The sequence below is a fragment of the Capsella rubella genome, unplaced genomic scaffold, assembly GCF_000375325.1.
Source record: "Capsella rubella cultivar Monte Gargano unplaced genomic scaffold, Caprub1_0 scaffold_3, whole genome shotgun sequence".
In the NCBI taxonomy this organism is placed as follows: Eukaryota; Viridiplantae; Streptophyta; class Magnoliopsida; order Brassicales; family Brassicaceae; genus Capsella; species Capsella rubella.
The window spans coordinates 6,364,946-6,392,549 of NW_006238921.1; the positions used below are offsets into that span (position 1 = coordinate 6,364,946).

The following is a 27,604-nucleotide window of genomic DNA, read 5'->3' on the forward strand; positions in this document are numbered from 1 at the left end:
TTTCTTTAACAACTCACATAAAACAATAGGACAAAATATGAGCCTTTCGTGTGTTCCAACCGACAAAACCAAAAATAGTAACTTTTGTAAAAAATGATATCGTGACTTGGTAGTATCAGAACAAATAAATGACCGCACCCGCACGTCTCTAGTGTTGTTGACCAAAACAGTGATCGTCTCTCACTCTCTTGAACATTTTTTCTTTATGCGATGATCAAAGTATATTTCGACAAAGAGTTATTATCTTCTTTTTGGTAAAGAAAAAAGTATGTCATATTTCTTGTGAAAATCGATCAGTACAATTACATTAACATACACGATACATGCATGAAAACGCATGTGATATAGTTCTATAAATATCTTATGTTTGGACTTTTTAGGCAAAAGTACTCTTGAATAACCCTTTTTCTATTTATACTTGAAAAATTTGGAATTTTTAAACATTAGTTACTATCCTTTAGAATTAAAACCAAATTTTGATGATAATAGTAACAGATATATAGATCGTATCGTCATTTTATATCCGTAACTAGAACTCGAGTTAAGGGGAGTAATCAACATTGAAAGCAACATTGAACTAAATGGACTTGACTTAATTGATATTGACCCAAGAAGAGTTAATATATGAAATAGTTCAATGTGGCTCTTTCTTAGTCACAATAAAAAACTAACTTGGTCATAAAAAAAAAAAAAAAAAAAAAACTTATTGTTTGACATTTACAAACACTATATTTAGATGTATAACAGGAAAGGTTTGGCGGATGTAAACAGAGTTATATCAAAGATTGAAGAGAGAAAACGACAGATCACCAAAGTAGGGACTGTGACACGAAGAAGGGAATCAATACTTAGTGTTTTGGGTTATTCATGGGGTTTGTCCTTTTTCTCTTGTAATTTACTTTTTTTTTCTTTCTTCTTCATCAGTTATTCTTAATTCTTGAGGATTAAAAATGTGAAAGTCCATTCATAACAAATCATGGACATGTCTTATGCAATAATGGACTTAGATAACAGTAAGTTGGGTGGAATTTTTTATTTTTTTTGGGGGGAACTAATCTTAGTTTCCCTATTGGAGAAAGAGAAGAAGAGGTCAAAAAATGGAATCATAACAACTTGTTATGCAACATAAACGATCGGATGTCCACAAAGGTGCCTTCATGTCTTGTCAAACCTCCTTGTTTTTCTGAAGCATCAAGGATATCATTAAAATCACCTGAGAGGAACCAAGGATCAGATCTGTTGGTTCCTAGGAGAGTTAATTTTTCCCAAATAACCTTTCTCTTTGCTCTTTCAGGTTCACCATAAAGGAACGTTGCGTAGAAACTCTTTCCTTCTGCCGTAATCCGAGTGTCGATGAAATTGATACAGCTTGTTAGTATAGTAAGATCAATTTCTTGTTTCCAGAAGAGGGCCAGCCCTCCTCCTCCAGGGCTGTGTGGGGAGACTAAATGATGAGCAGGATAGTTAAGCCAGGTTAGGGACTTTAGGACACTGTCATCAGGGTTTTTTGTCTCCATGAGGAACAAGATTTCCGGTGAGATTTTGGAGTGAATCTCACGGATTCGCTGGCCTGTTATGGGGTTCCCCAGCCCACAACAGTTCCAGCTCAGAATCTTTAAGGACGAGGATTTGGTGGATTGTGAAAATCCACCTTTTTCTTTATGATGGCAGGTATGATTGAGATCTTTGGAGTAGCATTACTCGAGGAGGGGTTATGGTTGTCACCAGATAAGTGAAGCCGTTGCTTAGCCTTTGACTTTTGTGATTTCTGCCCCGATCCACAGCTTTCTTCTCGACTGGAATGTCCTCTTTCTGGAGAAGCTTTACTTTTCGGTGAGCTTTGAACTCTGCATTTGTTTCTTTTACTAGTCTTTGCTCCAGCTAATTGTAAGGGACTCTTGTTCTGGTTTTTATGCAAAGGTGGACGTCCCCTTCTTTTCTTGACTGGTGCTTCAATGATTTGAGAACTCGATGGGTGAACCGATAGAGCTTGGGTTTCCTCAGGGGTTGCATCTGGAAGGTAAGGTGGATTTTGCTGGGAGAGATTATTGGAGAAGATGGCAGCCTCAATAATTTGATTTGCTGTTTCCGCTGTGAGTCCTCTTGCTTCGCCTTGGATAACTCTCTGTTTTCTTGCTGCACTTTCAGTCGGATCCGCACAGCTTATATACTGGATGGTTACATCTCTAAGCTCTCCCAAGACTTCTTCATTTGAAGGGATGGGTGGTGGGGGTGGTGGTGTAACTTCCGCTGATAAGATATCTCTCTCCAGGGGAGGTCTTCTTGTTCTAGAAGTTTCTGAGCTATCAAGTACCAAGCTAGGTCTTGATGAATCTCTTTCTTTCCATTGAAAGTTGGGTCTTTGTGGGAGAGAGGATTGTTTGGGGTGATATCTAGAGAGCTCAGCACGATGGGAGTTGAGAGATCTTGAAGGCGATCTTCTGTTGGTATGAAATCTAGTACCAGATTTTTCTCTAGAGAGGTACGAATAATTATTACGGTAGTCATCTTCATGCTTTCTGGAATGTGCATGATAACGATCCAAAGAGGGACTCCCTGGTGATCTTCTGCTTCTAGAGAAAGAGTGGGTTCTTCTATGATTGTCAGTACCAGAATGATAGGCATCCGTCAACTTTGAGGAGGTAGTACCATTCCTGGGAGCTAGAAAATTATCACTTGGTGTGTAATAATTCCTCTTAACCTCACGATTCGCAGGAAAACTTTCAGATGGCTGATCTTTATTTTTTTGGCCCTTCTCTGCTAGAAAGCCTGGGCAGAATTTCCTCTCATGGGAGAGCCTGTGACAGTAAAGGCAGTGACTCTTGAGGTTCTTATAATCTAAGGTCACCACTGCTTCACTTCCATCTTTGAATTCCACAATTGTTTCCTTTATCAAAGGTTGGAGACCGTTGATAAGGACCTTGAGCTTTGCAGAAGAACTGGTAATCTCCATATCTAAAATTTCTCCCAGTTCCTCACCAATAGTTTGTAGCATTTCAGGAAGCCAGAAGTGTTTTGGGAGGCCTTGAACCTCCAGCCAGAAAGGTATCATGGATGGAAAGGTATCAGATATGACGGGTTCCCATTTCTGAAGAATGACCATCCATTGGTCATAGTGGTAAGGTCTGTTGTCTAGCACCTTCTGTAAGTCTTCTTCGAATTCAAATCTGAACTGGAAACAGCCTCTACCAAGATCTGAGCCAGTTGCTTTGCCTCTCAGGTTCCAGCGGTTTGAGAGGAAAGGGAAGAGAGACCATAGACGTTGGGCTGAGGGGTTAGTGAGTCTTCCAATAAGGGTGAGTGAGTTTTCTTCAATCAAGGCTGAAGTATCAAGGTCAGGTGCTCTGATTCTTTTGCAAGGAGGGGGAGTGAAGCCACTATCCATTCCTTTGCCTTTGAGGTGGGATGGAATTCTCTTTTCCATAGTTTAGAGGTTGGGTGGGAGGGTAAACAGATGCAGGGGTTGCAGGGTAGGGTTACTCACACAGAGATGAGATTTTCAACAGGGATTACAGGTTTAACAAGCACAAACAGGGTTAGTCAACAGGAATACGGGGATGAGAGAGTCAAAATACCAGAGATTGCGAGAGGAAGGTAGTTGAACACCGGTAGCATGAAGAGTTGTTGGAGGTGGTTGGTTTTGAAGGAGCTTTGGCACCGGAAAAGATCAAATATCCAGCAGTTCGAGCCATTTATTGTTATAAACCGTTGGATATTACTCTTTTTGGTATTAGAAAGTAGGTGAGATCTGGTTTTTCAAAAGCTCCATTCTGTTTTTAGCTGCCTAGGGCTTCGAGCCTGAGAGCGTTTTTCTCTCACACACGGTTTGTTAAATTTGTTTGATCTCCGCCATTCTGGAAACTTTCTCTCGTGGAGGGGAAAGAGAAATGAACTTGTAGTCCACTGTAGGCTGGATAGAGCTATGTCAAATAGCAGTTGGGCTGAAGTTTACCCTTTTAGTCGTTGTGAATACATGAGATTTGAAGGCTCGGATCATAGACCTCTTCTCACACATTTGGACCTTACAAAAAAGAGGAAAAAAGGCATCTTTAGATATGACAGAAGACTAAAAGACTCTGAAGAGCTAACAAATATCATCAAGTCAGCCTGGACTTTTGACTCAGAAGAAGGAGTGGAGGAAAAGATCTCCAGATGTCGATCTGAGATTATCTCATGGACAAAGCAAAAGTATCAAAACAGCCAGAAACTGATAGAGAAGCTTAAAGAAGAACTTGAGGATACAATGTCAAGCCAGGAGACAAACCAAGACCTTATATCTTCTATCAACATCAGACTTCTACATGCCTACAAAGCAGAAGAAGAATTTTGGAAACAAAGAAGTCGCCAACTATGGCTAACTTTGGGAGATAAGAATACTGGCTACTTTCATGCTATAACGAGAAACAGAGCGGTCATAAACAAATTCTCTGTTATTGAAGATAAAGAAGGCCAACCTATTCACTCAGAAGAAGGCATTCTCCAAGTCATTTCTGACTACTTCTCGGAACTCTTCACTTCAATAGATGGAGATAGAAATACAACTATTCAGACTGCTATTCATCCCTGCATCACCGAGGAGATAAACCAGAAGCTTACTATCCTACCTTCCCCTGAAGAAATCAAAAGGGCTTGCTTCTCCATTCATGCAGACAAAGCCCCCGGTCCAGATGGATTCTCGGCCAGTTTTTTCCAAACCAACTGGGAAACTGTTGGCCCTAATCTCATCATCGAGATACAATCTTTCTTCTCATCTGCCTGCTTACAAACAAGCATCAATAAAACTCATGTCAGGTTGATCCCAAAAACTCGAAGCCCTCAGAAAATGACAGAGTATAGACCTATCGCCTTGTGTACAGTCTTTTACAAAATCATATCTAAACTCCTATCAAGAAGACTGCAACCTGTCTTACAAGCGATCATCTCTGAAAACCAGTCTGCTTTTGTCCCCAAGAGAGCAATATCGGATAATGTCCTTATCACACACGAAGCCCTCCATTACCTCAAAACCTCAAAGGCAAAGAAGATGTGCTTCATGGCTGTTAAAACTGACATGAGCAAAGCATATGATCGTATTGAATGGGATTTCATAAGATTGGTTATGGAGAGAATGGGCTTCCACCCTAAATGGATCAAATGGATTATGCAATGCATCTCCACTGTATCCTACTCATTTCTACTCAATGGAGCAGCACAAGGATCAGTCGTACCTCAACGTGGAATCCGACAAGGAGACCCTCTCTCCCCGTATATCTTCATACTTTGTAGTGAAGTGCTCTCTGGTCTATGCACAAAAGCTCAAATGGATGGAACCTTACCAGGCCTTAGAGTAGCAATGAACAGCCCCAGAATCAACCACTTGTTATTTGCAGACGACACGATGTTCTTCTGTAGGTCAGATGCTCAAAGCTGTAAAACACTGCTACATATCCTCAAGGTGTATGAAACTGCCTCTGGGCAAAAGATAAATAAAGAAAAATCGGCAATAACCTTTTCTTCAAAAACTGGAGAACATATCAAATTACAGGCTCAACGTATTTTAGGAATTCAAAGAGTGGGAGGTCTCGGTAAATACCTGGGCTTGCCTGAGATGTTTGGCCGCAAGAAGAGGGACCTTTTCAACCAGATCATAGACAATATTCGTCAGAGAGCTCTAAGCTGGTCTTCACGGTTCCTATCCATTGCTGGGAAGGCTATCATGCTAAAGTCTGTCTTGGCGGCAATGCCAACGTACACAATGTCATGTTTTAAGCTTCCCGGCTCACTCTGCAACAGAATCCAATCAGCCCTCACCCGTTTCTGGTGGGATTCCTCTGCAGAAAATAAGAAAATGTCATGGATTGCTTGGTCAAAAATGACAAAATCAAAGCGAGATGGAGGATTGGGCTTTAGGGATATCACTGCCTTTAATGATGCACTATTGGCAAAAATTAGCTGGAGACTACTTACAAAACCCTCTTGTCTGCTAGCAAGAATCCTGCTAGGAAAATACTGCCCTTCCAATCCCTTCCTATCCTGCTCAGTCCCTGCTTCTGCTTCTCATGGCTGGAGAGGAATTTGTATAGGGCGTGATCTGATATCATCTCAATTGGGACGAGCAATTGGATCTGGAATTACTACCTCGGTTTGGTATGATCCGTGGATTTCCCTCACATCCCCTGTTGTTCCAATGGGACCGGTTCCTGAGAAAAGCCAAAACCTGAAAGTTTCTGAGCTGATATGCCCCATTTCTAAGGAGTGGGATAAAGCTAAGATATCACTGATCTTACCCCAATATGAACAAGATATTCTCTCCCTTAGACCCAGTAAACTAGGAGCAGAGGATAAATACATCTGGCTCCCAACAAAGACTGGAGAATATAGCGCAAAATCTGGATATCACGAGGCATCAAAGGAAGACTCCACAAATCTCCAACCAATTCCACGGTCAGAAGACTTTAACTGGTTAAAAGAAATTTGGAACATCCGCTGCTCTCCGAAGGTTAAATTTCTTTTATGGAAAGCCATGAGAAATGCCATTCCCTCAGGGAAGAATCTCAAAGATCGTGGAATAAACAGAGAAGCTGTTTGCCCTCACTGCGGCGAGGATGAATCAAACCTGCACCTATTTTTCCACTGCACCTTTGCTAGGAAAATATGGGAGTTAGCACCTCTCAAATCCCCTATTCACCCGACCCTTGTTACCAGTCTCAAAGCCGGGATCGAATTAACCAATAGGCTTTTATGCCTTCCGCCTTTGGGTATCGGCCATGGAAACCTTTCTCCTTGGATCATGTGGATGATCTGGATCAGTCGCAACAAGAAGATTTTTGAGCATAAACAACCAAATAGTGCCGACACACTAACCCAAGCAATTATCCTTGCAAAAGAATGGAATATGGCTCAATCTGATACATCTTCAAACCCAAAACCCCATCTAGATCGAACCCTTCAATTTGTAGATGCTGACTCTATTCGGATCTTCTCAGATGCTGCTTGGAGAGAGGACTCAAAAGAGGCTGGATTTGGTTGGATCTGGATGGACACGGTCACTGGGTTGGAAAGTCACGGAAGCTCTACAGCGACCAATGTTTGCTCCCCTTTAATGGCGGAGTCGATAGCTCTTCTTCTTGCTCTCAAACAAGCTCTCAACCTAGGCTTCCAAAAAGTTATCTTTGCTTCAGATTCGCAACTGCTAATCAAAGCATTAAATGCAGAGCCCTTCTCAAAGGAGCTCTACGGGATTCACCATGATATCCTTCTTCTATCTTTAAATTTTATCGAATGTAATTTTACTTTTGTTAAGAGAGAACAGAACATGAAAGCTGATGGGGTAGCTAAATCGGCTTTATTGTCTCTCTCCTCTGTAACCAACCTTTAATTAATGTCACTCGGGTTTTTGACAAAAAAAAAAAAAAAAAAAACAACTTGTTATGCATGGAAGAGGGATGACTTTAAAGAGTGTTAGACAATAGAATTAAATAAGTGGGGAAGAGTACTATACTGATGAGATAATCATTAATTTAATAATTGAAATGGAATTTTCATTGCAGAGTGGCACATGTGGTAGATAATAAGCTAGAGAGATATTGAAATTGAGACAGAGAGAGATCAGTACCACTCTTGATTTAAAGCTGAAACTTTGGTGTGCCCCATATTGTTCATTACAAAACCATTTATGTCTCTTATTGTATAGTGTAAGAAAACTGTATGTAGACCATCGAAATTGAAATTTAGATTTTTGTGTACATTTAAAAATTCTTATCATTATGACTCGAGAGTCGTCGTTTCTCTGAATATGTTTTTGTCTTCTTTGATGCTTTTGTTTTTTTTAGGATAGCATTTTTAATAACTAAAGAGTACTATATATATGCATGTGTATATGTATTCATGAAAACAATAATACCACCACGACTCCATAGTCTTTGCATTACAACCATCTAAGAAGCAATATGGATGGTGGGTGCGTTTCTACGACTAATTTTGTACTCCATTACCTACGTACTCTCTATAGTGAGCACGAGTTAGTCATTTCTTTATATAGTCCCATCACATTATAACTCATTTTTTTCATATACTGTATATATATGAGCCATGCGGAATTTTCTAACAAATATATGTTTGTGGAGGGAAGCATCTTATTGTGGTTCATTATTTACAATACCTCTTTAGCAATTAGCATTAGAAGAAGCATGGGCTTAGAACCTTGCTTACAATAGATATTTATTGGACCTATTAATTATTTAGATAATCAATTAATTGGTCGCAGGCACTTGCTTGATATACATGCAACACAGGGTTTGGGTGACTGAATGCTTCGAATAAGTTTTTCTTCATCGGTTGCACTTGTTTGGATACTACTTTGGTTGAATATTCAACATTGTTGTTCTCTTTTAGCTTTACGTACAATTTGCTCGACCAATATATATATATGTTGGTTGATGTTTTCGATTGTTCGGCTCCTTATGGGCATGTTGTATTATATCATCCTTAGTGATGAATGATGAATGATGAATGAATGACTAGTTTGTCCCAAAAGGAAAAAAACCGGTCTAAATATTTTTTCAATGGTTAGGGTTTCGTTATCAATTAATTATGATGTCAAAAAAAAAAAAAAACAGATTATATGGTTCTACTTCTAAATCGAAATTTTAACCGATTAACCAAAAAATTAATATCCAATATCAGTAAGAAAACCAAAAACGTCCAAAGTATCATAACTGTTTTCGAAACGAAAGAAACCAAAAAGAAAAAAAAAATAAGAAAAATTGCGTTAAACAAATCATCTCTCATCTCATCCCCAAATTCATCCCATCCATTCACCGTTTCAAAAGGAGATTAAGGAATTGAATATATAATAATTTCAAATTGTAACAGTGGTATAATATATTAATTAGGGTTTGTTTAATCCTCGATCTGTGATCTTATTGATCTCGCCGTTTCACCCAGCAGGTATCTTTGTTTTTTTATCCCACAATCTCTCCATGTCGTCTTATTGTTAATGCATACATGTTTGTATGATCAATACTATTGTTTTTTGGCCTTTTCTATAATTGTTTTATCTTCGATTAATCCCTAGAAAACGAAAAGTGATGTATTGATTTTTTGGAAACAAATCGTTACTGTGATTTATGATTACGAACATGAGACAATATAAATGACCCCTTAGTATAGATTTTATCTAGATAGAACGTTTGCATAACAATATTAAAGTTTTTGACTCTTAAAAACATAGAATATGTACAACGTAGATGTAACAATGAAGCTTTTATTTTCAGGTTAATTTACTTAGCCTGAGAGATGGCTAAGATAATGCTAGGATCTCACTCGGTGAAGAGCCATGGATGGAAGGTGGCTCGAGAACATCTTTGTGACTGGCTTATTCTCGTAGTCCTTGGTCTCATTGACATTGTACTCAATGTTATCGAACCTTTCCATCGCTACATCGGACCAGACATGTTAGCTGATCTCACTTTCCCATTTTCTAAAGACACCATCCCTATGTGGGCTGTCCCGGTAAGTTAACTTGTTTCCCAACAAACGTATACCTTCATTGTGCCTTCCATCACAAGGAAGCATTGGAATGGTCACTGATTGATGATTTATATGTATGGTGTATGTGTGTGTAGATTATTTGTATATTTGTTCCTATATGCATCTTCACAGTGTACTATTACTTTCGAAGAGATGTGTATGATCTTCATCACGCCATTCTCGGTGAGTTGTTATATAATTTCTCTACTCCTGTCCATCCTCAAATGTACTACTTCAGTCATTTACTTAGAATTTTGAACCAGCGTGATAAGAATATTTGTGAAATTGCGTATAGGTATCGGATTCGCATGTCTTGTGACTGGAGTCACCACTGATTCCATCAAAGATGCGGTCGGTAGGCCAAGACCAAACTTCTTTTACCGGTGTTTCCCTAATGGTAAACCGGTATGTACATTTCTATGGATCCATCTCACTGACCTTATAATCAACATTGATTTTCCCGGTTTAATCATTTTATCACGAGGGAATTGTTTCTTAGTTTGTGAAAATCTGAAAGAAATGCAGAAATTTCACCCGGATACTAAGGATGTTGTGTGTCATGGAGTTAAAAAGATCATCAAAGAAGGTTACAAGAGTTTCCCTAGTGGTCACACTTCGTGTAAGTTCTTCTAATAAAAGTTAGTGGCATATGAATTGAATTCGGTTTAATTAAACCGGTTGATTACGTGGTATATATGCAGGGTCGTTCGCTGGTTTAACATTCTTAGCGTGGTACTTATCGGGTAAAATCAAAGTATTTGACAGAAGAGGACATGTGGCTAAGCTATGCCTCGTGTTCTTACCGATACTAGTAGCAATTCTCATCGGAATATCACGCATCGACGACTATTGGCACCATTGGACCGACGTCTTCGTCGGAGCTATCATTGGAATCTTCGTCGCGTCTTTCTCTTACCTCCACTTTTTTCCTTACCCCCACGACAATAACGGTATGAAACCAAACAAAACAGTGTTGCAATCATGTATTCATGTTATTATTGCTTTGTTGTTGATAGTAACGGTTACTGATGTCATATATTATATAACAGGATGGGCACCACATGCGTATTTTAGAATGCTGGCGGAGAAGAGTACTGGTCGAGACACCACGACGATGACTCGAACTGGTTCTCGAGGGATGTTGGACAATGACGTCGAGCATGGCGTCTCAACATCCTCGCCTCACGATCGCCACCGTGAAAGCACTGATTCTGAATTTTGAAATTCCCTCCTCAATGCAGTTAAAATACGTGTAATTGTATGATTGTGTTTCACTATAACTGATACATTGTATTGTTAAACCAAGAAGAAGAAGAAAAAAAACTGATGATATTATTCATAATGTTCATTGTGCTTGTTTCAATGTTCCTTCGCTTAACATGTATACATTTCAATAAACGTATAGTAGATACTATATTTATATGTTTCTAGGTTGCGTTGCCAATATCTTAACTCTAAAACCAAAAAAAAAAAAAGTTTCTAGGCTGACATATTGTTGTTATTTGTTAACAATGTCAAGAAAAAGTTTGGTTTGGTTCAAATTGGTTTACTTCTGTTCCTCAATTTCTGCATTGGATCCGTATCAATTAAGCAAAGTGACTCTTCGTTCTATTTTTTATATATATATTTTGAAGCCGATTGTGTATGATTCTATGGCCAATCAAAGGTAAACAGTGTTAAAATGTCTATTAGTATGAAAGAAATATCTTATGAGTTATGAGAAGAGTGATTGAAACGTTTCAGGTATGTCCATGATTGTGGCAATTTGGTAAGAGGTTTCAACAAGTTACGTGAAAATCTTGAGTGGAGGAAAGAAACCTTTGGAAACGAACGATGTAACGTCCGGTTGAAGTAAACCGGACACGGTAACCGAAAATTATCCACATGGGTTTTGGTTTGATTTTCCCATCACGGTCCAGATTCATCCACCTTCTTCGGGATCCACTTTACTTTCATCTCAACAGTGATGAACCAGCCAGCCTTGTTACAAGAAAAACAAATTGCAATATCAAAGCTGTAAAATGTTGGAACTCGTAAAGAATTTAACCATCTCAAAAAGGACACAAAAAAAACAATTACTATATAGTTAAACATTCTACAGCAAATTAAAATAATGCAATACTATATAGTAGTAGTACACAGCTTTCGAAAACACAAAAATCAACAATATTTCTGATACAAATACAATTAGATGTTACAATTCTTTATTTATTTACCAGTTGTCGACAAAACTTTCATCTTCTATTTTATCCAAATATTAGCAAAATTAGTTATGACACGTGTCAACATCTTATCGTTTATAATTGACACGTGTCACGATCTTGTTAATGACTGACTTTGAAAACCAAGGTTTATATAATAAGATATCTAATCATGTTTTGTTTTTTTATGAGAAATAATTCAGATAATGTTTGTTTTCGAATTATATGTAACTAAATATAATTTTAATATATGTAAAATTTCATATAATCGTCCAAAAGTAGATTATACAAGTCATGGCAACCACAAACTTTCATTTATTTGTTTTCAATTAGATTAAATCATAAAAATATAATCCATTTATTATTGAGAATTTTTGAGAAATACCTCTTTTGGTGTACCCCTTTTTAAAAATACTTCTCTTTTCTATTTATTTTCAAAAATACCCCTTTTCAAATATGTATAATTATAAATTTTTTTTTTATATAAGATTAAAAAAAACAGAGAAACCAAATCTTAAACTTTCAGAAGAAAAAAACTTTAATTTATAGATACGCGCAAAACAGCTTTAGAGGTACTTTTTGTTGTCATTACGTTAATATTAAATTAATAATTATACGAAGTTGATGATCGTACCAAATTTTATAAAAATATAAATTACCTGGCGATGATTCATCTCTGTAATTTCTCCAGCTCACTCTGCAGAGAATCTAAACGCTTCATCCCTTTTTCCTTTTTTTTTTTTTTTAATACAAAACAAAATAAAAATAAAATTTACTTTTCGTATTAAAAATCCATATCTGATTAATACGAAATATCAATATATAAATCAATCCAAACTAACCTATCCCGTCGTTATCGAACCCCATGGAGACCCCACTCCCTTCTTTATCGCAACTAACCCCAATTCCTACTTCCGCCGCCGCCGTCTCTTCCGCTATTCCGGCCGCAGTCAAGACCGTTTCCGTTCAACAACCCATCGATGGATCTCCACGCGCCGTCTCTGTCGATACCGGGGGTAATCCGGAGCCGCTTGCGGCTGTTCCTGGAGCTAAGCTTCGTCTCATGTGCAGCTTTGGTGGCCATATCATGCCTCGTCCGCATGACAAGTCCTTGACGTATTCCGGCGGAGAGACTCGTCTTGTTGTTGTTGATCGACGCGCGTCGCTTTCTTCCCTCCGATCTCGTCTCTCTACTATGCTTCTCAACGGCCGGTCCTTCACTCTCAAGTACCAGCTCCCTAGCGAAGATCTCGATTCACTCGTCACCATCACTACCGATGAAGATCTGGAGAATATGATCGAGGAGTACGATCGCGCCACTTCCTCAGCGACGGCGACTGCTACGCAACGGATCCGGTTGTTTCTTTTCGCTAACAAGCTCGAGACCGCCGCTACTATGGGACCTCTGCTTGATGGCGCGAAATCTAACACTTGGTTCGTCGATGCTCTCAATCAATCTGGCTTGCTTCCTCGGGGTTTGTCGGATTCCGCCACTGTTAATAACACCTTGGTAAATCTAGATGAGGCTAGCGGCGGAGAGGCCGAGATCCGAAACCTAGAAACTAATGCTGCCGCTGGCGAGAACAATAAACGAGGGGAGTTTGTTCCAAACGGTGTGATTTCGCATCAGGAGATGCATATGAGCTCGATGCCTGACTCGCCAATGATGGAAGCCGCTGGTTCTTCGATAGGATCTTCATCTTCTTCTCCTTCTACTTCCAATTTGCCACCGATTCGCGTTAGAGTCAGCGAAGACCAGAGGATTGAGGAACAATTGGCACAGATGACCTTCTCAAACATGCAAACTCAGAGGCAATTTGATGATGGCATTAGCTTGATTGCAACTCGCCCAATGATGATTCCGTCCGGTGCCATGACCGATGCTAATACAATGGCGTATAACAACGCACCTGGTGATGGTGTTCCTCCCGCAAGCAATGGCCAGGTCTCACCGGATGACGATCGATCCGATTCAGGTGTATCAACTGGCTACAGGAAGCCACCTTTGCCGATGCAGTCAGTATCAATCCCACCGAGAACTGTCGGAGGGTATAGCTTGACTTCTCCTGATTCCGTTGCAAGGTACTTTTAATTTCTACCACTTCTACTCATGACTACACACACATTGTTCTGAAAGGAATCTCTCTAGTTACTTAGATAGATACAATCATCTAAGGTTCTAGGTTTCTCCATCATTTCTTCAGCTTGCTTTGAATTGGTTGTTTCCTTTGAACTGTGTCTATTTTATGATCTTTACCTGTCGTTCTTTTACACTCTGACAGTAGCTAAAAGTGATGGATCACTGGTTTGATGTATGGTATGTGAATTAGCTGTGGAGAGACCATCTTGTTGAATGCATAAAAACCATTTATGATCTTTGTCCACATCTGTGTTTTATAGTGTACATTTAGGGATATTTTTTCCAGTTTGTAGTACTAGCCTATACTTGAGCTTCACATTGGTTTATGGCGTTACTAGTAATGTTAGCTTTGTTTATGAGTCTGATGATTCTAAATGCTGACGTCTCCCTGTTTTTATGCATACAGTGATACTAGCATTTCTTCTGCTACTTCATTTTCAAAGCCAATGTACTACCAAGACCAACCTCCAGCTCTACCAAGAGCTCCTCCATTGACACAGCCTGAAACCACCTCGGTCCAAAGCTCCCATGTCTTACCTCAGACTGAAACCACTTCACCCCAAACCACCTCCCACGTCCTGTCTCAGCCAGGCACGTATACAACTATGGATCAACAACAACACCAACACCAACCTCCGGCTCAACAACCTTTCTTACACCAAGGCGTTCAGTACATCCCTCACCCATCTCAATACATCCCAGTTTACTCTCATCAGCAGCAACAAAACTACCCTGTTTACGTGATGTCTGTCCCGCAATCTCAGCAGTATGTCCCAGCAGGAACTCCCCCGCTCTACCCGAATTCAAAACCTGGGGTGAACTCGAGACCTGAAGCTGCCCAGAATGTTTACCGTGCCACTCCCACTCAGGTTCTTCAGCTTCAGCAGCAGCATCAATACATGGGTTACAGTGGAGTTCCTCAGCATACTACAAACACAAGCGCCACCTATGGTACTGGAGTTCCTCAACATACCTCAAACGCAAATGCAAACACAAATTACAGTATTGGAGCTCCTCAACATAGCACAAACGCAAACGGCAATTATGGTGGGGGCTACGAATACACAAACCCTCCAAACGAGACAGTGTATTACCACACACGGCCTCCTGCGGCCAACACTGGTATTCCCTTAGCGTCTCCGTACCAAAGCATGACACCAGCCGCAGCAGCAGCCGCTCTAGCTGATATGTCCAAGCAGATGGCTCTTGACGGCAGTAAACAGCAACAACATATGGCTGCGTCTCAGCCGCTTTAGAAGCTGGATCTTTTGGTAATAAAGGCGCCAAGTGTGACTGTATAGCCCAATTACACTTCGCGCTTCTGGTCTTTTTGCTTATTACATGTAACGTCGTGTTGCTATCTCCTTAGATATATATACTACATAGGCTTTGCTATATCGTTTTCTAAAGTTGGTATCTTAGTTATACTATTACTTATTATGTCTCTATATCTTTTTCTATATTTGGAAAATAAAAATTGTTTGGATGATTATTCTAATTAGTATAATGGACTAAGATTTGAAGGCTTTGTTTTATGTTTCTCTGCGACTTCTTCAAACGGAATAGATGCTGCGCCATGATCAATCATCCAACTCTGCGAAATCCCGCATTATCGCAGGTGTGGGCGTGCCGTAATAACATTGACAAAGGACAAAAGGAAGCCTTGTCATGTCAAAAATCTTATATCATTGTCTAAAAGGAACTGTGCTCCTCTCCTCTGTTTAAGACCAAAGTCATGTCAGAGACTCATCTGAAATCCGTTTGGTGCATAGTCAAAAATGTTTTCACCGATTAAAACCCTTGTCTATAGAACCAGAAGTTAAGCTTCCTTCTCATGTGCTTGGAGATGCTTGAAAAAATGAGACGCAATCTGGATACACAAAAAAAAATAATAATGTAAAATTATGAACAAGTTGAAAAAACTTCAATAAAAAACATGTTAGATGATTTTTCTTAGTTTACTATATTGGGTGTTGTAAAATGAAGACTGGCACTACAAAGTACAAACTATTTGATTTTTTTTTTATTGTTTTTTTTTATTATTATTGTAAATAGAGTGTGATTTAAAAAAATTAAAAATCATGTTTTGTTGGGTTTAAAATTGAAAAAAAAAAAAAGTGAAAAAATGAGATGATTACAAACCAGACTTTAAAAATGTGTTAACAGCAGCAAGCGTTAAAATAAGCTTCCCTTTTTTTCTACTTGGGATTACGAACCCCTAAAACCCTAAATCTTCGATCCGCCATGAGAGGAGCTCTCTTCAGAAATGCATCTCTCTGCGCTCGCAGAATCATCCTTTCTCCTCGGATAACTCATCGAAGCTCCCCCAATGTTCCCTTCCTCGCTCCAATCGCTGCTCCGGTTTCTCTCAAATTCAGATTTTTCTCCTCCGAATCCGACACGTCCGGTGAGAGCACGACTACTGCTTCCGAGCCTTCTTCGGTAGATTCATCCGTTAAGAATGATCTTGTTGTTGAGGATGTAAGCAACAAAGGTAAACACTCTATCCGCTCTTTAAAGCTACCCCGAAGTTGAAATGGTGTTCATTTTGCTGCTTAGTGTTAGTTGAAATGGATAGTTTTATTCTCATCTGGATACCAGAAAGTTTTCAATTGATCCTTCGATCTAAGATTTGGAGTCTCTTTCTATGCAGTCTCTCCATGAAATTACTTTATATCCCTGTTGTTCTTATCATGGTTTTTTATGAACTAGCATAACCTCTGTAGGTAATTATTTGAAACTGGAGTATGTGGTTAAGTCCTAATGTACTTCATGTATTGGTGGTTGTGTTATCAGAGCTCAAATCCCGTATAGAGAAGTATTTCAATGAGGGTAATGAAGATGCTTTGCCCGGAGTTATTGAAGCACTTCTGCAGAGAAGACTTGTAGACAAACACGCAGAGACAGATGATGAATTGATGGAAAAACTCGAGAGTCTGCCTTTCAAAGATGATGTGAAGGATGAAGATTTTGAATCTGATTTCGAGGAAGCACATTCCACTGACGAAGAACTCGAGGATTTGTACAACTCTCCAGAATATGTAGCAGAAAAAATGAGGAAGGATGAATTTTTCAACATGGACGATAAGAAGTGGGATGACATGATTAGAGAAGGTATCCAACATGGGTGTCTTATGGATACTAAGGAATGTGAGGAAATTCTTGAGGATATGCTCAAATGGGACCAGCTTCTTCCTGGTAATGCTGTTTTATTTTCAAATTCTTCTCCCCGTTCATTGACTCACATCCCTTAGACATAGATATCTTTGAATACCTACTAGGAGCGTTTGAGGTATTCCATCTTCAGAGATTAGGTTGATTAGTAGACTGATGTGCGTCGTTATAGCTAAAGACACTCTCTTAGCGGAACTTAGCTTTTGTACTTGACCCTTCTATTTGGATTTTGCGGAATCCTGGTAGGTGTACCGTTCTTTTTAACTCTTTGAAGGTGATGTACTATGCGATTCGTTGCTTGTCAGATCAGCAGGGTCGTTTAATGAACATATTGGTTTGTTCCAGTGATGCGTATATATGAACATTAGGGACATCCTCTAACTGTATTTTCATTCAGATGACTTGAAGAAAAAAGTGGAAGCAAAGTTTAATGAGCTTGGAGATATGTGTGAAAGAGGTGAACTTGAGCCCGAAGCTGCTTATGAGCTTTTCAAGGAATTTGAAGATGAGATGGTAATTCAGTATGGGAATCAAATGGAAGCCGAGGGTCCTCCCAAATTTGGTGAAACGGATGCATCTGATAGGAACACCGATTTGGATGATCCCCCCGGTAAAGGCCCAATCCTCAGGTGGCAATCAAGGATAGTTTTTGCTCCAGGAGGCGATGCGTGGCATCCAAAGAACAGGAAAGTTAAAATGTCTGTTACAGTGAAAGAGCTCGGGCTCTCAAAGCATCAGGCTCGAAGGCTAAGGGAACTTGTGGGGAAAAGATACCATTCGGGGAAGGACGAGCTTACAATCACCAGTGAGAGGTAGATATCTATAAAACTTAAGCTTTTTTTGCGAGACAAGAATGTTGAATCATGAAATGTTTTTTGTCCTGTCACAGGTTTGAACACCGAGAGGAAAACAGGAAAGACTGCTTGAGAACTCTTTATGGGTTGATAGAGGAAGCTGCGAAAGCGAACAAGATCGCTGAGGACATAAGAACTTCATATGTAAAACAGAGACTCCAAGCCAATCCAGCTTTTATGGAGAAACTACAAGCCAAGATCATAAGGTCTAAAGAATAAGATGCCATCAGCGCCTGATAATTTTTTTCCTGTTTAGCGCCTCCATTCTTGTCTCACCAAATAATCTTCAGGATCGTCTCTTTTTGGCGATCAATTGCTCTGGTACGGGTTTGGAAAATCGATGAAGAAACCTTTGATGGTAACTCCTATTTTAGTTTATCTCATGAAGACATGAACCTTGGTTGTGCTTGTTGGTGTCTATTAGGGCCATGAAGACTAGTCAACGCTTTCTTAGAATTATGAATCTCTTCCAAGATTAAGGTTTCGGTTTGGGATTCGGATACGTTTACTCTGGTTCAGGATGAAAGCGACAAAGAAAAAATAATATTTTGTACGAATTAAATTGGTACAATTTTTGTTTGAGTTTTTCATTAGATGTCTTTCTGATATTTAAAGAAAATTTTAATCGTTGGCTCAGACCTTTATACAATTTGCCTTGTCCATCAAATTAACATTTTAACTGAAAATGAAAATGGGAAGAAATAGTATAATTTTTTTTCATATACTATACAATAATAGCTATACAATCTATTATTACACTTACTAAAGAAAAAGGATGTACTGTATATATAACACGATAATACGAAAGTAAATGGTCGAATGTTGTGTGTGTTCTTTCCCGACGAAGACGAATGAAATCTCAACCTCCACAACCACCGCAACCGCCACCCCCACAACCTCCGCCACCGGTAGTGTTTGCCGAAGAGCGTCGGTTGTCGGAAACTCCGTCGGAGCAGGAGAATAACATAGCCGAGAGGACACAACAGCCGATGAGAGCCAAGAACACAACATGAAAGAGGTAGCTAGCATCGAAATGTGTTGTAGTAGCCATGCTCATTACACCTTCTAAGTGTCTCGCCATATCTCTCTTTTCTTCAAGTAAATGTGGATGATGAGGTCAAGTTGTTTTAACGTGAAAAGCTTTCCTTCTTATAGCCGATAAATTCGTACGTAAGGCCATTGACTTTTCATAAAATTATTCCTTGATTACTAAGGTTAATTTTCTTCTATATAACATACTGCAATACCAAGTCACCCATTTTTAGTCTACTATTCTATCCTCTTCACCCATATTGATAAGTTACATACATTTTTTTTTTTTTTTTTTTTGATAAGTTACATGGATAGTTATAATTTAGGTAGTTTCGAGGAAATTTGGTTGAAATTAAGGGTTTTCTTGACCATTCTAAGTTCTAAACTAGGGTGTACAATAGTCAACTACCGTAATATATTGTATATATACATACATCAGCTTGATTTGCCTTTTTTCTTTTATAATATTTTTGTTTTTGTTTTTAGTGGTTAATTTCTTTTAAGTGATCGTTGTTGTTCATGACACTTGTTAAATCCAAAATACACAAGAAAATTATTGTTGTTGATAATCTTAGGTAGTAAACAAATACAAGAGAAGAAAAGTAAAATAAAATTAACGGGTTTGGCATGAGGAGATATATAAAAGCCCTTTCTTCTATTTCACGTGGACTCCAATTTTATTGTTTGTACAAATTTGACTAATACAAAACCAAATTCTTTTCTTTTTTCTTTTGTCGTGAATATCAAATTCTTATCAAAGGACTGATCAAAATGTTCTTCACCCTTTTTTTTTTTTTTTCTTTTTCATGTTGGCATCTTCATCTACTACCACTAACCCAAATTAATTCATAAATGGATCATATATATCTATATGTTATTCCGTTATCTATCACGTTGAAAATTTTGTTCCATTTTTTATTTTTTTAAAAAGTGTATTGAATGCAATAGACTCTTCAAAACGTGTAATTCTATGCCAGATTTTTCTATATAAAGTGTTTTATTCTCTTTTCTTTATCAGCAATATATAAATCGTGATATAGATATTTTTACGTATACATCAAACTGCCAAAAAAATACCAAACTAAATCATTTTTTTTATCAAAAGATATCAAACTTTTTGATATTATAAGTACCTAATTTTCTAACAAAAATACCACATCCCTTGTTTTGATGTAAACATTGTTAACTAGCTAGGTTTGAGCTTTAATTTTTGGGTATACAGTTAACTTTGTTCTGGTTTTCAGATTTCGGAAAGATGAAAGTTCCTATATAAAAATGAAGATATACTAGTCGATGTCAAGTGAGAAATTAAGGCTTTTTAATAAATTTTGAATTTTGAATTACAATTTGAGGGGTTTATAGGTTAAAATATAGTACAAAAGTCTAACTTCTAAATCATTATCAACTTTTTGTTGTCTAAATAAGAAAGTATCTCTTTGATAATTTTGGAGAAAGCTTTGTATCTATTTTTAAAAGGTTTGGTATTGTTGGATAGAAAAACGAAAATTTTGGTTTTTTTATTATTTATCTATCCATATAATATAAAAGGACAAACGTATTTTGATATTTTCCGACTAATTTTGATATTTTCAGTTTACTATTAAAACCATTATTTAGTTTGGTTTTGGATTTTGGGAATATAACAAAAATATAGTAATAAATAAGCAAAAAATTTAAAACATTATTTAGTTTGGTTTTAGATTTTGGGAATATACCAAAAGATAATAATAATTAAGATATAGGTATGAATTAACATTATTATATTAAAAAGGGGGTTTTTAGCCTTTTAGGAATGTAGCTACTAGCTAGGCTTGATTCTCATATACATATATTGCATTGTAAATTTGTAACCATTTTTCATAAACAAATCATAAATTATTTCTTGATACATTGATTTATTAAATAAGACAAGAATATAGAGGAAGTCTTAGCTTTTAGAACCGTATGAATTCTTTCCATGAAGACTATAAATACACAAAAGAACCTACCGATACTCAATGCATCAAGCTTTTGTGATGGCTCATCATATCAATGGCGTTGAACAGGCACAAGTTGAAGAGGTAATTTCTTGATAATGGTGAGATTACCAGCTTCTCCCATATCAATGTCTTCTCCACTTATCATTCCTTCAGGCAATCTCCAATCGAAGAAGTAAAGCAAGTTCAATAGTGCAAGTTCCACAGTAGCAACCGCCATAGGCATCCCAGGACAAACCCTCCTACCAGAGCCAAACGGTAAGAGCTCAAAGTTTTGTCCCCTGAAATCTACGCAAGTATTAGTAAACCTCTCAGGAATAAAATCTTCAGGATCGGTCCAGCGGTCGGGGTCACGTCCAATAGTCCATACGTTAAGTTGGATATGCGTTTTGGGAGGAATATCGTAGCCTTGGATCTTGACGTGAGACATTGTTTCTCTTGGGAGCAAAAAGGGAAGTGCTGGGTGTAATCTAAATGTTTCCTTGATTATGAGCTTCAAATAATCAACTTTGTCAATGTCTTCTTCAGTGATTCTATCTCTTTTGAGCCCGAGGGTGTTTCGGATCTCTTCTTGTGCTTTCTTCATCACTCTAGGGTTTCTAGCAAGCTCTGTCATTGCCCAAATCATGGTTATTGCGCCTGTATCTACCCCCGCTAGAAATATATCCTGATCAACAAGACATAAGCACTTAAAACAAATGTTACATAACGCACAGAAATGAAACCAAAGAGATCTTCATTGTTTTAAAACACCAACTTTTGAGTTTGCATGACAAAATAACTCACGTCTTTGAAAAAAAGAAATTAGAAATGCATACGCCAACGCCAATTCCAAACATATATGATTTTCCAACTTTACCATATATGTTTAGGGTTAGCAAGTTTTTTACATATGATGTGGACCTTTACAGTTAAGGTTTTGTTTGAAAAACTATACCTACTATAACACAATAAGTAAAATCTAACGCAATCTAATTAACTATATGGTGAACCAACTACCAAGTGGTTTTGGAAGAAAAAAAAGAATATAAATATGAAGCATGAGTAGAGAGCTCTTACCATGAGGACTCCCTTGATATTATCAATGTTGAGCTTGAAATAATTTTTATATTCTTGTTTATCCATCAAATCCAACAAGAGAGCAACAATATCCGCAGTAGAATCCACAGTTGTCTTTCCTGCTAAGTGATCATCAATCACATGTTGGTAAAAAGCGTCAAGCTCTTCAAACACTTTGTTTATCTTCTTGTGTCCTCCAAACAACCAATCTAGGAATCTCCCAATGCCCCCGGGGAACAAATCAGAGCAAGTGAAACTACCTAGAGCTAACAAGGCCTCATTCACAAGCTCTTCTATTCTCTCCTGTTCGATTACGAAATCACTCTCGTTGAAGTTCTGTCCCAAGGCTACTCTACAAATGATGCTTGCGGTTAGGGAGAAGAAGGTTTTGCTTAGATCCACAGGAGATTGACTCAAAGCTGATTGGAACACTTTCTTCACCATGAAATCAACTTCTTCCTCTCTGATATTCCTAAAAGAGTGTACCCTTTTAAGGCTGAAAAGCTCGATAACAGCGAGCTTTCGCATTTCTCGCCAATATCGCCGTACTCCGCGAAGCTGATGTCTTTAAAGCCGTAGGAGAGTTTACCCGTAGCAACCGTTCTTGGTCGGCTGCAGCATCCAAGGTCATGGGTTTTGAGAACTTCTTCAGCTGCTTCACTCGAGGAAATGACAACCATGGGAACAAACCCTAGGCGAAGAAACACCACAGGTCCGTATATGATGGAGAGATGGTGAAAGCATCGGTGAGGCAATCCGGCGAATTGGTGTAAGTTTCCGATGATGGGAAGACTTGGAGGACACGGAGGAAGATTCCATTTTGGGGTTTCTCTAAGCTTTCTCATCATGAAACAGATTAGTGGCACAAAAGCAAGAAGCAATGAAGCAAAGAGAAAGATATCCATTTTCTTCTCTTTTCCTCTGTTTCTTGAGGGGTGAGCTCAGTTTTAGTCTTTGTACTCTTATTTATAAGACAAGTGAAAACAGTTGATCATGTAAAAACTTACTAAAACAAGTGGACGAAATTAGTAGAGACATAAAATAAGTCACTTTTTTTGTCGGGTTTGCTATAGCACATGTAATACGAATGTGTCCAATCGAAATAGATCAGATTCGTCCATCTTACGTTAACCGACTTTGTTTGTGTGGCTTACAAACAAAACAAAACAAAACAAAAACTAGTTTGGATTTTAGTTTGATGGTTTTTTTTATTATTATTATTATTGTAAATTTGTAATCACATCTAAGTTTACAGAATACAACATAACATGTGATTTACTAAGAAGATGTAAAGTGGATAGTAAAAGATATGTATATTAAGTTGGGTTGAAATTACATAGTAAATACAGCAATATGTGATAATATCTCTCTATAATGAAGTAAACAAAGGAAAGAAGAATCAATTAAGTAAGTTTCTTGTTCTTGACAGTTCCCCTTGGGATTTTGCTAAGAACACTCGAGTCGAGTTTCCTGTACAGCCTCCTCATCTTCCTCATCAACTTACCGGCCACTCTATCAACGTCATCCTCGTACATCTCATACATAACCGGCAACGTTTGCATGCTTACGAACCCTGAACGGCACGACGTCCATATTAATTTGAATCTACATTTATAGTTGATGAGTATAACTTAAATTTAATTCTCTATACCTATGAAGAGAAGATTCACAAAGTTGAAATATGTCCCGATGATGGATAAGATATAAAGTGAGATCGTTGTCTGTAAAAATATTGTAACCAGTTATTTAGAAGAAATTAAAATAATAATTAATCCCAAAATGTACAAGTTTAGAGAGAAATGATTCAATAGATAACTTACGAGAAAAAAGAGTGGAGGATCTCTTCCACAAGCAATGTCAAGAAGCTTCGTGAGGGTTTGGTTGAATCTAACATGGAAGCTTGTTGCTAAATGTGTGAAAGAAGATTCGTCTAGTACCACTTCTGGTATTATTGGCCTTTCCCTGCATTGTATGATCATTGATTGAGAAATCTTCGAATCAAGAGATATCAGATAAAAGATTGATTGATTAAAAGATACAAATATATATATATATATATATATATATACCAATTGAGAAAATCAGAAGCAGTGGACCAAATGAAGAAAAGAAGCATGGAGGTCATGGAAGCATGACAAACTAAGGTTATGAAATTGTATTGAACTACTTCCATTAAGAACCATAAGAGGCTCACTCCTATCACCAATGTTGCAGCTAGTTTTGGCTCTCTCCATAACAAAATATCTGCAACTGTTATCACAAAGTACTAACTGTTTTATTATTTCCACAGACAGGGCTGATACAACAAAGTTTTAGAATAAGGAGGAGAGAGAGATCTAAATACCTTTACCAGCACCAAATATAGAGTGAATTGATCTTTGACGAGTGAAGAGCTTTGTTGTGTTATGGTAAGTTCTTTCGTCTTCAGAATCGGAAGATCCCGAATATATCGGCATGAATGAAAGTTTTTGTAAGAGAAAAAATGAATGCGGTAATTAGAAAGAGCTAAATATGATGAAAGATGGATACTATGTAAAAACTGTTGCTTTGGATTAGGAGAAAATGGGACAGTTGCAACAAATATAAGAAGAAAAGAGAGAGAGTTACGTTAGATAGAGAGGTTCTAGGCTTGGTAACAAAGGTAAACAAACACATAGTCAAGAAGCAAAGAATGGGAATGGTTTTGGCCTTGTTCCTTCCTCCCTTTTTGTTTCTTCTTCTTCATGTCTCTCTCTCTAATTAAACAATGATCATCTTTGCATTTCTTATTATAACTTACTTCTTCTTTTTTTTTCCCATGTTATTTTTTGGTGTGTAAATTTTCTGATTTTTGTTTGAACACATATACAAAAATAAATGGTCTTTTTTTTTTTTTTTTTACAGAATGTTTTTGTGGACGAGGGAATTAATAAAATTATTTATGATAATTGAAAGTGATATAAGAAATTCAAAAGCGAGAGACTATTTAAACCCTAAATTAGTTCTAAATCCTAAAACCCGCAAAAATGTTTTCGATAGTATCTTCTTCTTCTTCACTCGTCAATTCAAGTTCAACCCTTTTCCACAATTCGTCGAAATCTCCGATCCGTGTTATGTCGGCGGCGTCTGGGTTCAAAACCCTGACGGAGAATTTCACCGTAAGGGTGCAGAAAGCAGAGAATCGAGAGCTGAACGTGCCTCTGATCTCACCCTTCACTATCGCTTCCTCACGGCTTGATTCAGTGAGTAATGTTGCGATTCGGATTGAGCTTGGAGATGGGTGTGTCGGCTGGGGAGAAGCTCCGATTTTGCCGTCGGTTACGGCGGAGGATCAGATTACGGCAATGGTGAAAGCGCGGGAAGCTTGTGAGTTTCTGAGGGAGTTACCTGAGATGAAACTTGGTAGTGTTCTTCATGAGATCGGGAGGCTTCTCCCTGGTCATCGATTTGCCTCTGTAAGCTCAGACTTCGGTGTAATTTCGATTTTAAGCATTCTTGGTTTGCTAAAAAAGGCTTGATTTTTGAGCTTGAGCTTGAGAAGTTCAAGTTTGGGAATTTTGGATTTTACATTTGGCTTTGATCTTTCTCTCAAGGAAGAAAATAAGAAAGTTACTGAAATGGGTTTAGGTAAGAGCTGGGATGGAGATGGCTATGATTGATGCCGCAGCTAAGAGTGTAGGAGTGCCGTTGTGGAAACTATTTGGTGGAGCTTCGAGTACTATTACCACCGACATAACAGTTCGGTTCTAACCTTAGCTCTTGCTGGTACATTTCCTTTTTTACTGTCTGTGTGTTTGCAAGCAAATTCTCAAAGTTTCCAGCTATTAAGAACTGCTCTGAAACTAAAATTGATATTGAGTCTTGCTTAGATTCTGTGTGTGTTTTCACAGATGTGGGTCTAAAACATGTTTGTTTGTCTATGCTCAGATTCCGATAGTTTCTCCAGCCGAAGCTTCGATTTTGGCTCTGAAGTATAGAAAACAAGGTTTTGAAACCTTGAAGCTCAAGGTGGGGAAGAATCTTAAGGCTGACATAGAGGTTCTCCAGGCCATACGTGCAGTCCACCCTACTTGTTCCTTCATTTTGGATGCCAATGAGGGTTATAAAACAGAGGAAGCTGTTGAAGTTCTCGAGAAGCTTCATGGTAAAAAGGTTTATGAATCATTTGTGGATCTTCTCTTTTAGGTCTTGAACGCTAGATACTTTAAAAGGATTGGTTTTTGGAAAACTGTCAGCCTGTTCAAATCGTTAGCCGCCCTTTCTTTTCTCAGTCGAGACCTGAAATGTTGTCCTTGTTTTGCCCAGAGATGAAGGTTACACCGGTTCTCTTTGAACAACCCGTCCACAGAGACAATTGGGAAGGTCTCAGTCACGTGACTCGAACTGCAAAGAGCAGATTCGGAGTCTCTGTTGCAGCAGATGAGAGTTGCAGAGACTTGACTGATCTCAAGAAAATCATAGAAGGTGGTATCGTAGATGTTGTTAACATCAAACTCGCCAAAACCGGAATCCTCGAGGCCCTCGAAGTAATTGAATTAGCTATGTCATCTGGAATTGAGCTTATGATAGGGGGAATGGTTGAGACAAGACTAGCAATGGGGTTCTCTGGTCACCTTGCTGCAGGCATTGGGAGTTTCAGGTATATTTAATATATAAACACCACATTTCTTGCTAATGTGACCATCACCATCATAAAACTAACAAGTTAAGATATAATTTACAGATTCATCGACTTAGATACTCCACTTCTTCTGGCTGACGATCCTGTTCTAGGTGGCTACAAAGGTAATAGTCTCTGTTTTCTTCATCTTGCATCTTACCTGACTTGTAGCACATCGTCTTTGCGATTTTTTTATGTCGTCATTTTTTAAACATAAACGTAAACTAAGTCATCCTGTGAGAACACTTATCTCTAAAACCATCAATTGAAATTCAAAAGGAACAAAGTCTAATGCTGGTGGTTTGTTGGCAGCATCGGGTGCTGTCTACGAGTTTACAGATGAAGGCGGTCACGGAGGATATCTTCAATGGAATGATCTCGCTTAGTATATTTTTCCTTCAGAGTACTTAGGCCCGTTTTCTTTATTTCATAGTGTATGTCGATCTCAAGTTTATTGGTTCTTAGGTTTGATGCGGCACTTAGACCTTGGTCCTGAATTTTCAGTTTGTGTTAGAATAACTTGAATCTAATCTACAAGCTTTGTAACTCCCCCCCCCCCCCCAAGAGTATTAAATAAATGTTGGAGATTCATCACATTGACCTACTTCAGTTGTGTCTGAAACATAAACAGAAACCCAAAACACAGAACTTATAAATCACAACAAGCTGTATCTGTTCCGATTTCTCTCATTTTCTGACAAATTACACGGCAGAACATCAGATGTGGGAAAATGTTGAAATTTCTTCAATGGTTTTTGGGGAATTTTCACTAGCAGAATTAATAGTCTACAACAGTCTCTTATTAGATATTTTTTGGGGTGTATTTTAATTTTTAACTATATAAATATCATTAAAAAAAAGTCAAATACTAGACAGCAGTTGAAAATGAAAGAGCTAATTACAATTCACTAAAGAAAAAGTCAAAATAAATTTGCTTTTCATGTGGGAAAAAACTAGTGAAATTTGGTAGGTGTGTGTGGTGACTGTGGTCAGTGGTGGGCTGGTGGTGAGGCGTGAAA

General features: G+C 38.2%; 8 protein-coding genes, 1 long non-coding RNA gene and 1 pseudogene across 9 annotated transcripts; 6 read left to right on the forward strand and 4 right to left on the reverse strand.

The window, feature by feature from the left end:
- Positions 1-1,971: 1,971 nt before the first annotated feature.
- On the forward strand, positions 1,972-3,431 carry LOC111831437. Its single transcript, XM_023785556.1, is given in 5 exon segments — positions 1,972-2,020; positions 2,149-2,294; positions 2,844-2,942; positions 2,945-3,118; positions 3,150-3,431. Coding segments are annotated over 5 exon segments (750 nt in total).
- A 23-nt stretch (positions 3,432-3,454) lies between these two features.
- On the forward strand, positions 3,455-7,357 carry LOC111831438. The gene is made up of 2 exons (XM_023785557.1): positions 3,455-3,535; positions 3,806-7,357. The coding sequence occupies exons 1-2, from the start codon at positions 3,455-3,457 to the stop codon at positions 7,355-7,357; spliced, it is 3,633 nt and encodes a 1,210-aa protein (XP_023641325.1).
- Positions 7,358-8,857: 1,500 nt separating this feature from the next.
- LOC17891710 (probable lipid phosphate phosphatase 4) lies at positions 8,858-10,818 on the forward strand. Its single transcript, XM_006298895.2, has 7 exons — positions 8,858-8,928; positions 9,255-9,492; positions 9,606-9,693; positions 9,806-9,915; positions 10,036-10,129; positions 10,212-10,460; positions 10,560-10,818. Exons 2-7 carry the CDS (start codon positions 9,277-9,279, stop codon positions 10,730-10,732), a joined length of 930 nt encoding a protein of 309 aa, XP_006298957.1. The 5' UTR covers positions 8,858-8,928; positions 9,255-9,276; the 3' UTR covers positions 10,733-10,818.
- A 477-nt stretch (positions 10,819-11,295) lies between these two features.
- LOC111831608 lies at positions 11,296-12,604 on the reverse strand. Its single transcript, XR_002834707.1, has 3 exons — positions 12,554-12,604; positions 12,371-12,441; positions 11,296-11,490 (listed from the first exon to the last, which is right to left on the reverse strand). It is a non-coding gene; the product is annotated as an uncharacterized LOC111831608 (long non-coding RNA).
- On the forward strand, positions 12,555-15,378 carry LOC17892507. The gene is made up of 2 exons (XM_006297049.2): positions 12,555-13,793; positions 14,258-15,378. The coding sequence occupies exons 1-2, from the start codon at positions 12,577-12,579 to the stop codon at positions 15,105-15,107; spliced, it is 2,067 nt and encodes a 688-aa protein (XP_006297111.1). The 5' UTR covers positions 12,555-12,576; the 3' UTR covers positions 15,108-15,378.
- A 648-nt stretch (positions 15,379-16,026) lies between these two features.
- On the forward strand, positions 16,027-18,506 carry LOC17890572. The gene is made up of 4 exons (XM_006297714.2): positions 16,027-16,345; positions 16,648-17,049; positions 17,423-17,837; positions 17,915-18,506. The coding sequence occupies exons 1-4, from the start codon at positions 16,096-16,098 to the stop codon at positions 18,096-18,098; spliced, it is 1,251 nt and encodes a 416-aa protein (XP_006297776.1). The 5' UTR covers positions 16,027-16,095; the 3' UTR covers positions 18,099-18,506.
- Positions 18,507-18,581: 75 nt separating this feature from the next.
- Positions 18,582-18,987, reverse strand: LOC17893316. The gene has a single exon (XM_006298908.2). The coding sequence runs from the start codon at positions 18,958-18,960 to the stop codon at positions 18,739-18,741; it is 222 nt and encodes a 73-aa protein (XP_006298970.1). The 5' UTR covers positions 18,961-18,987; the 3' UTR covers positions 18,582-18,738.
- A 1,942-nt stretch (positions 18,988-20,929) lies between these two features.
- Positions 20,930-22,791, reverse strand: LOC17892520 (annotated as a pseudogene).
- A 449-nt stretch (positions 22,792-23,240) lies between these two features.
- Positions 23,241-24,484, reverse strand: LOC17890750 (reticulon-like protein B9). The gene is made up of 5 exons (XM_006298432.2): positions 24,291-24,484; positions 24,016-24,196; positions 23,767-23,908; positions 23,598-23,667; positions 23,241-23,519 (listed from the first exon to the last, which is right to left on the reverse strand). Exons 1-5 carry the CDS (start codon positions 24,400-24,402, stop codon positions 23,350-23,352), a joined length of 675 nt encoding a protein of 224 aa, XP_006298494.1. The 5' UTR covers positions 24,403-24,484; the 3' UTR covers positions 23,241-23,349.
- A 432-nt stretch (positions 24,485-24,916) lies between these two features.
- Positions 24,917-27,133, forward strand: LOC17891590 (L-Ala-D/L-amino acid epimerase). Its single transcript, XM_006297744.2, has 6 exons — positions 24,917-25,380; positions 25,553-25,663; positions 25,853-26,069; positions 26,231-26,564; positions 26,649-26,710; positions 26,898-27,133. The coding sequence occupies exons 1-6, from the start codon at positions 24,952-24,954 to the stop codon at positions 26,969-26,971; spliced, it is 1,227 nt and encodes a 408-aa protein (XP_006297806.1). The 5' UTR covers positions 24,917-24,951; the 3' UTR covers positions 26,972-27,133.
- The last annotated feature ends 471 nt before the right edge of the window (positions 27,134-27,604 follow it).

Coding starts and splice junctions, on each gene's coding strand:
- LOC111831438 (XM_023785557.1), top strand. CDS start 3,455: ATGCAGGGGTTGCAGGGTAGGGTTACTCACACAGAGATGAGATTTTCA. Junction 3,536..3,805: donor GTTTAACAAGCACAAACAGG/GTTAGTCAACAG, acceptor CGAGCCTGAGAG/CGTTTTTCTCTCACACACGG.
- LOC17891710 (XM_006298895.2), top strand. CDS start 9,277: ATGGCTAAGATAATGCTAGGATCTCACTCGGTGAAGAGCCATGGATGG. Junction 9,916..10,035: donor GTTTCCCTAATGGTAAACCG/GTATGTACATTT, acceptor AAAGAAATGCAG/AAATTTCACCCGGATACTAA. Junction 10,130..10,211: donor CCCTAGTGGTCACACTTCGT/GTAAGTTCTTCT, acceptor GTATATATGCAG/GGTCGTTCGCTGGTTTAACA.
- LOC17892507 (XM_006297049.2), top strand. CDS start 12,577: ATGGAGACCCCACTCCCTTCTTTATCGCAACTAACCCCAATTCCTACT. Junction 13,794..14,257: donor TCTCCTGATTCCGTTGCAAG/GTACTTTTAATT, acceptor TTATGCATACAG/TGATACTAGCATTTCTTCTG.
- LOC17890572 (XM_006297714.2), top strand. CDS start 16,096: ATGAGAGGAGCTCTCTTCAGAAATGCATCTCTCTGCGCTCGCAGAATC. Junction 16,346..16,647: donor TGAGGATGTAAGCAACAAAG/GTAAACACTCTA, acceptor TTGTGTTATCAG/AGCTCAAATCCCGTATAGAG. Junction 17,838..17,914: donor CTTACAATCACCAGTGAGAG/GTAGATATCTAT, acceptor GTCCTGTCACAG/GTTTGAACACCGAGAGGAAA.
- LOC17893316 (XM_006298908.2), bottom strand. CDS start 18,960: ATGGCGAGACACTTAGAAGGTGTAATGAGCATGGCTACTACAACACAT.
- LOC17890750 (XM_006298432.2), bottom strand. CDS start 24,402: ATGCCGATATATTCGGGATCTTCCGATTCTGAAGACGAAAGAACTTAC. Junction 24,197..24,290: donor TATATTTGGTGCTGGTAAAG/GTATTTAGATCT, acceptor TTGTGATAACAG/TTGCAGATATTTTGTTATGG. Junction 23,909..24,015: donor GCTTCTGATTTTCTCAATTG/GTATATATATAT, acceptor CATACAATGCAG/GGAAAGGCCAATAATACCAG.
- LOC17891590 (XM_006297744.2), top strand. CDS start 24,952: ATGTTTTCGATAGTATCTTCTTCTTCTTCACTCGTCAATTCAAGTTCA. Junction 25,381..25,552: donor CTGGTCATCGATTTGCCTCT/GTAAGCTCAGAC, acceptor AAATGGGTTTAG/GTAAGAGCTGGGATGGAGAT. Junction 26,565..26,648: donor GCAGGCATTGGGAGTTTCAG/GTATATTTAATA, acceptor TATAATTTACAG/ATTCATCGACTTAGATACTC.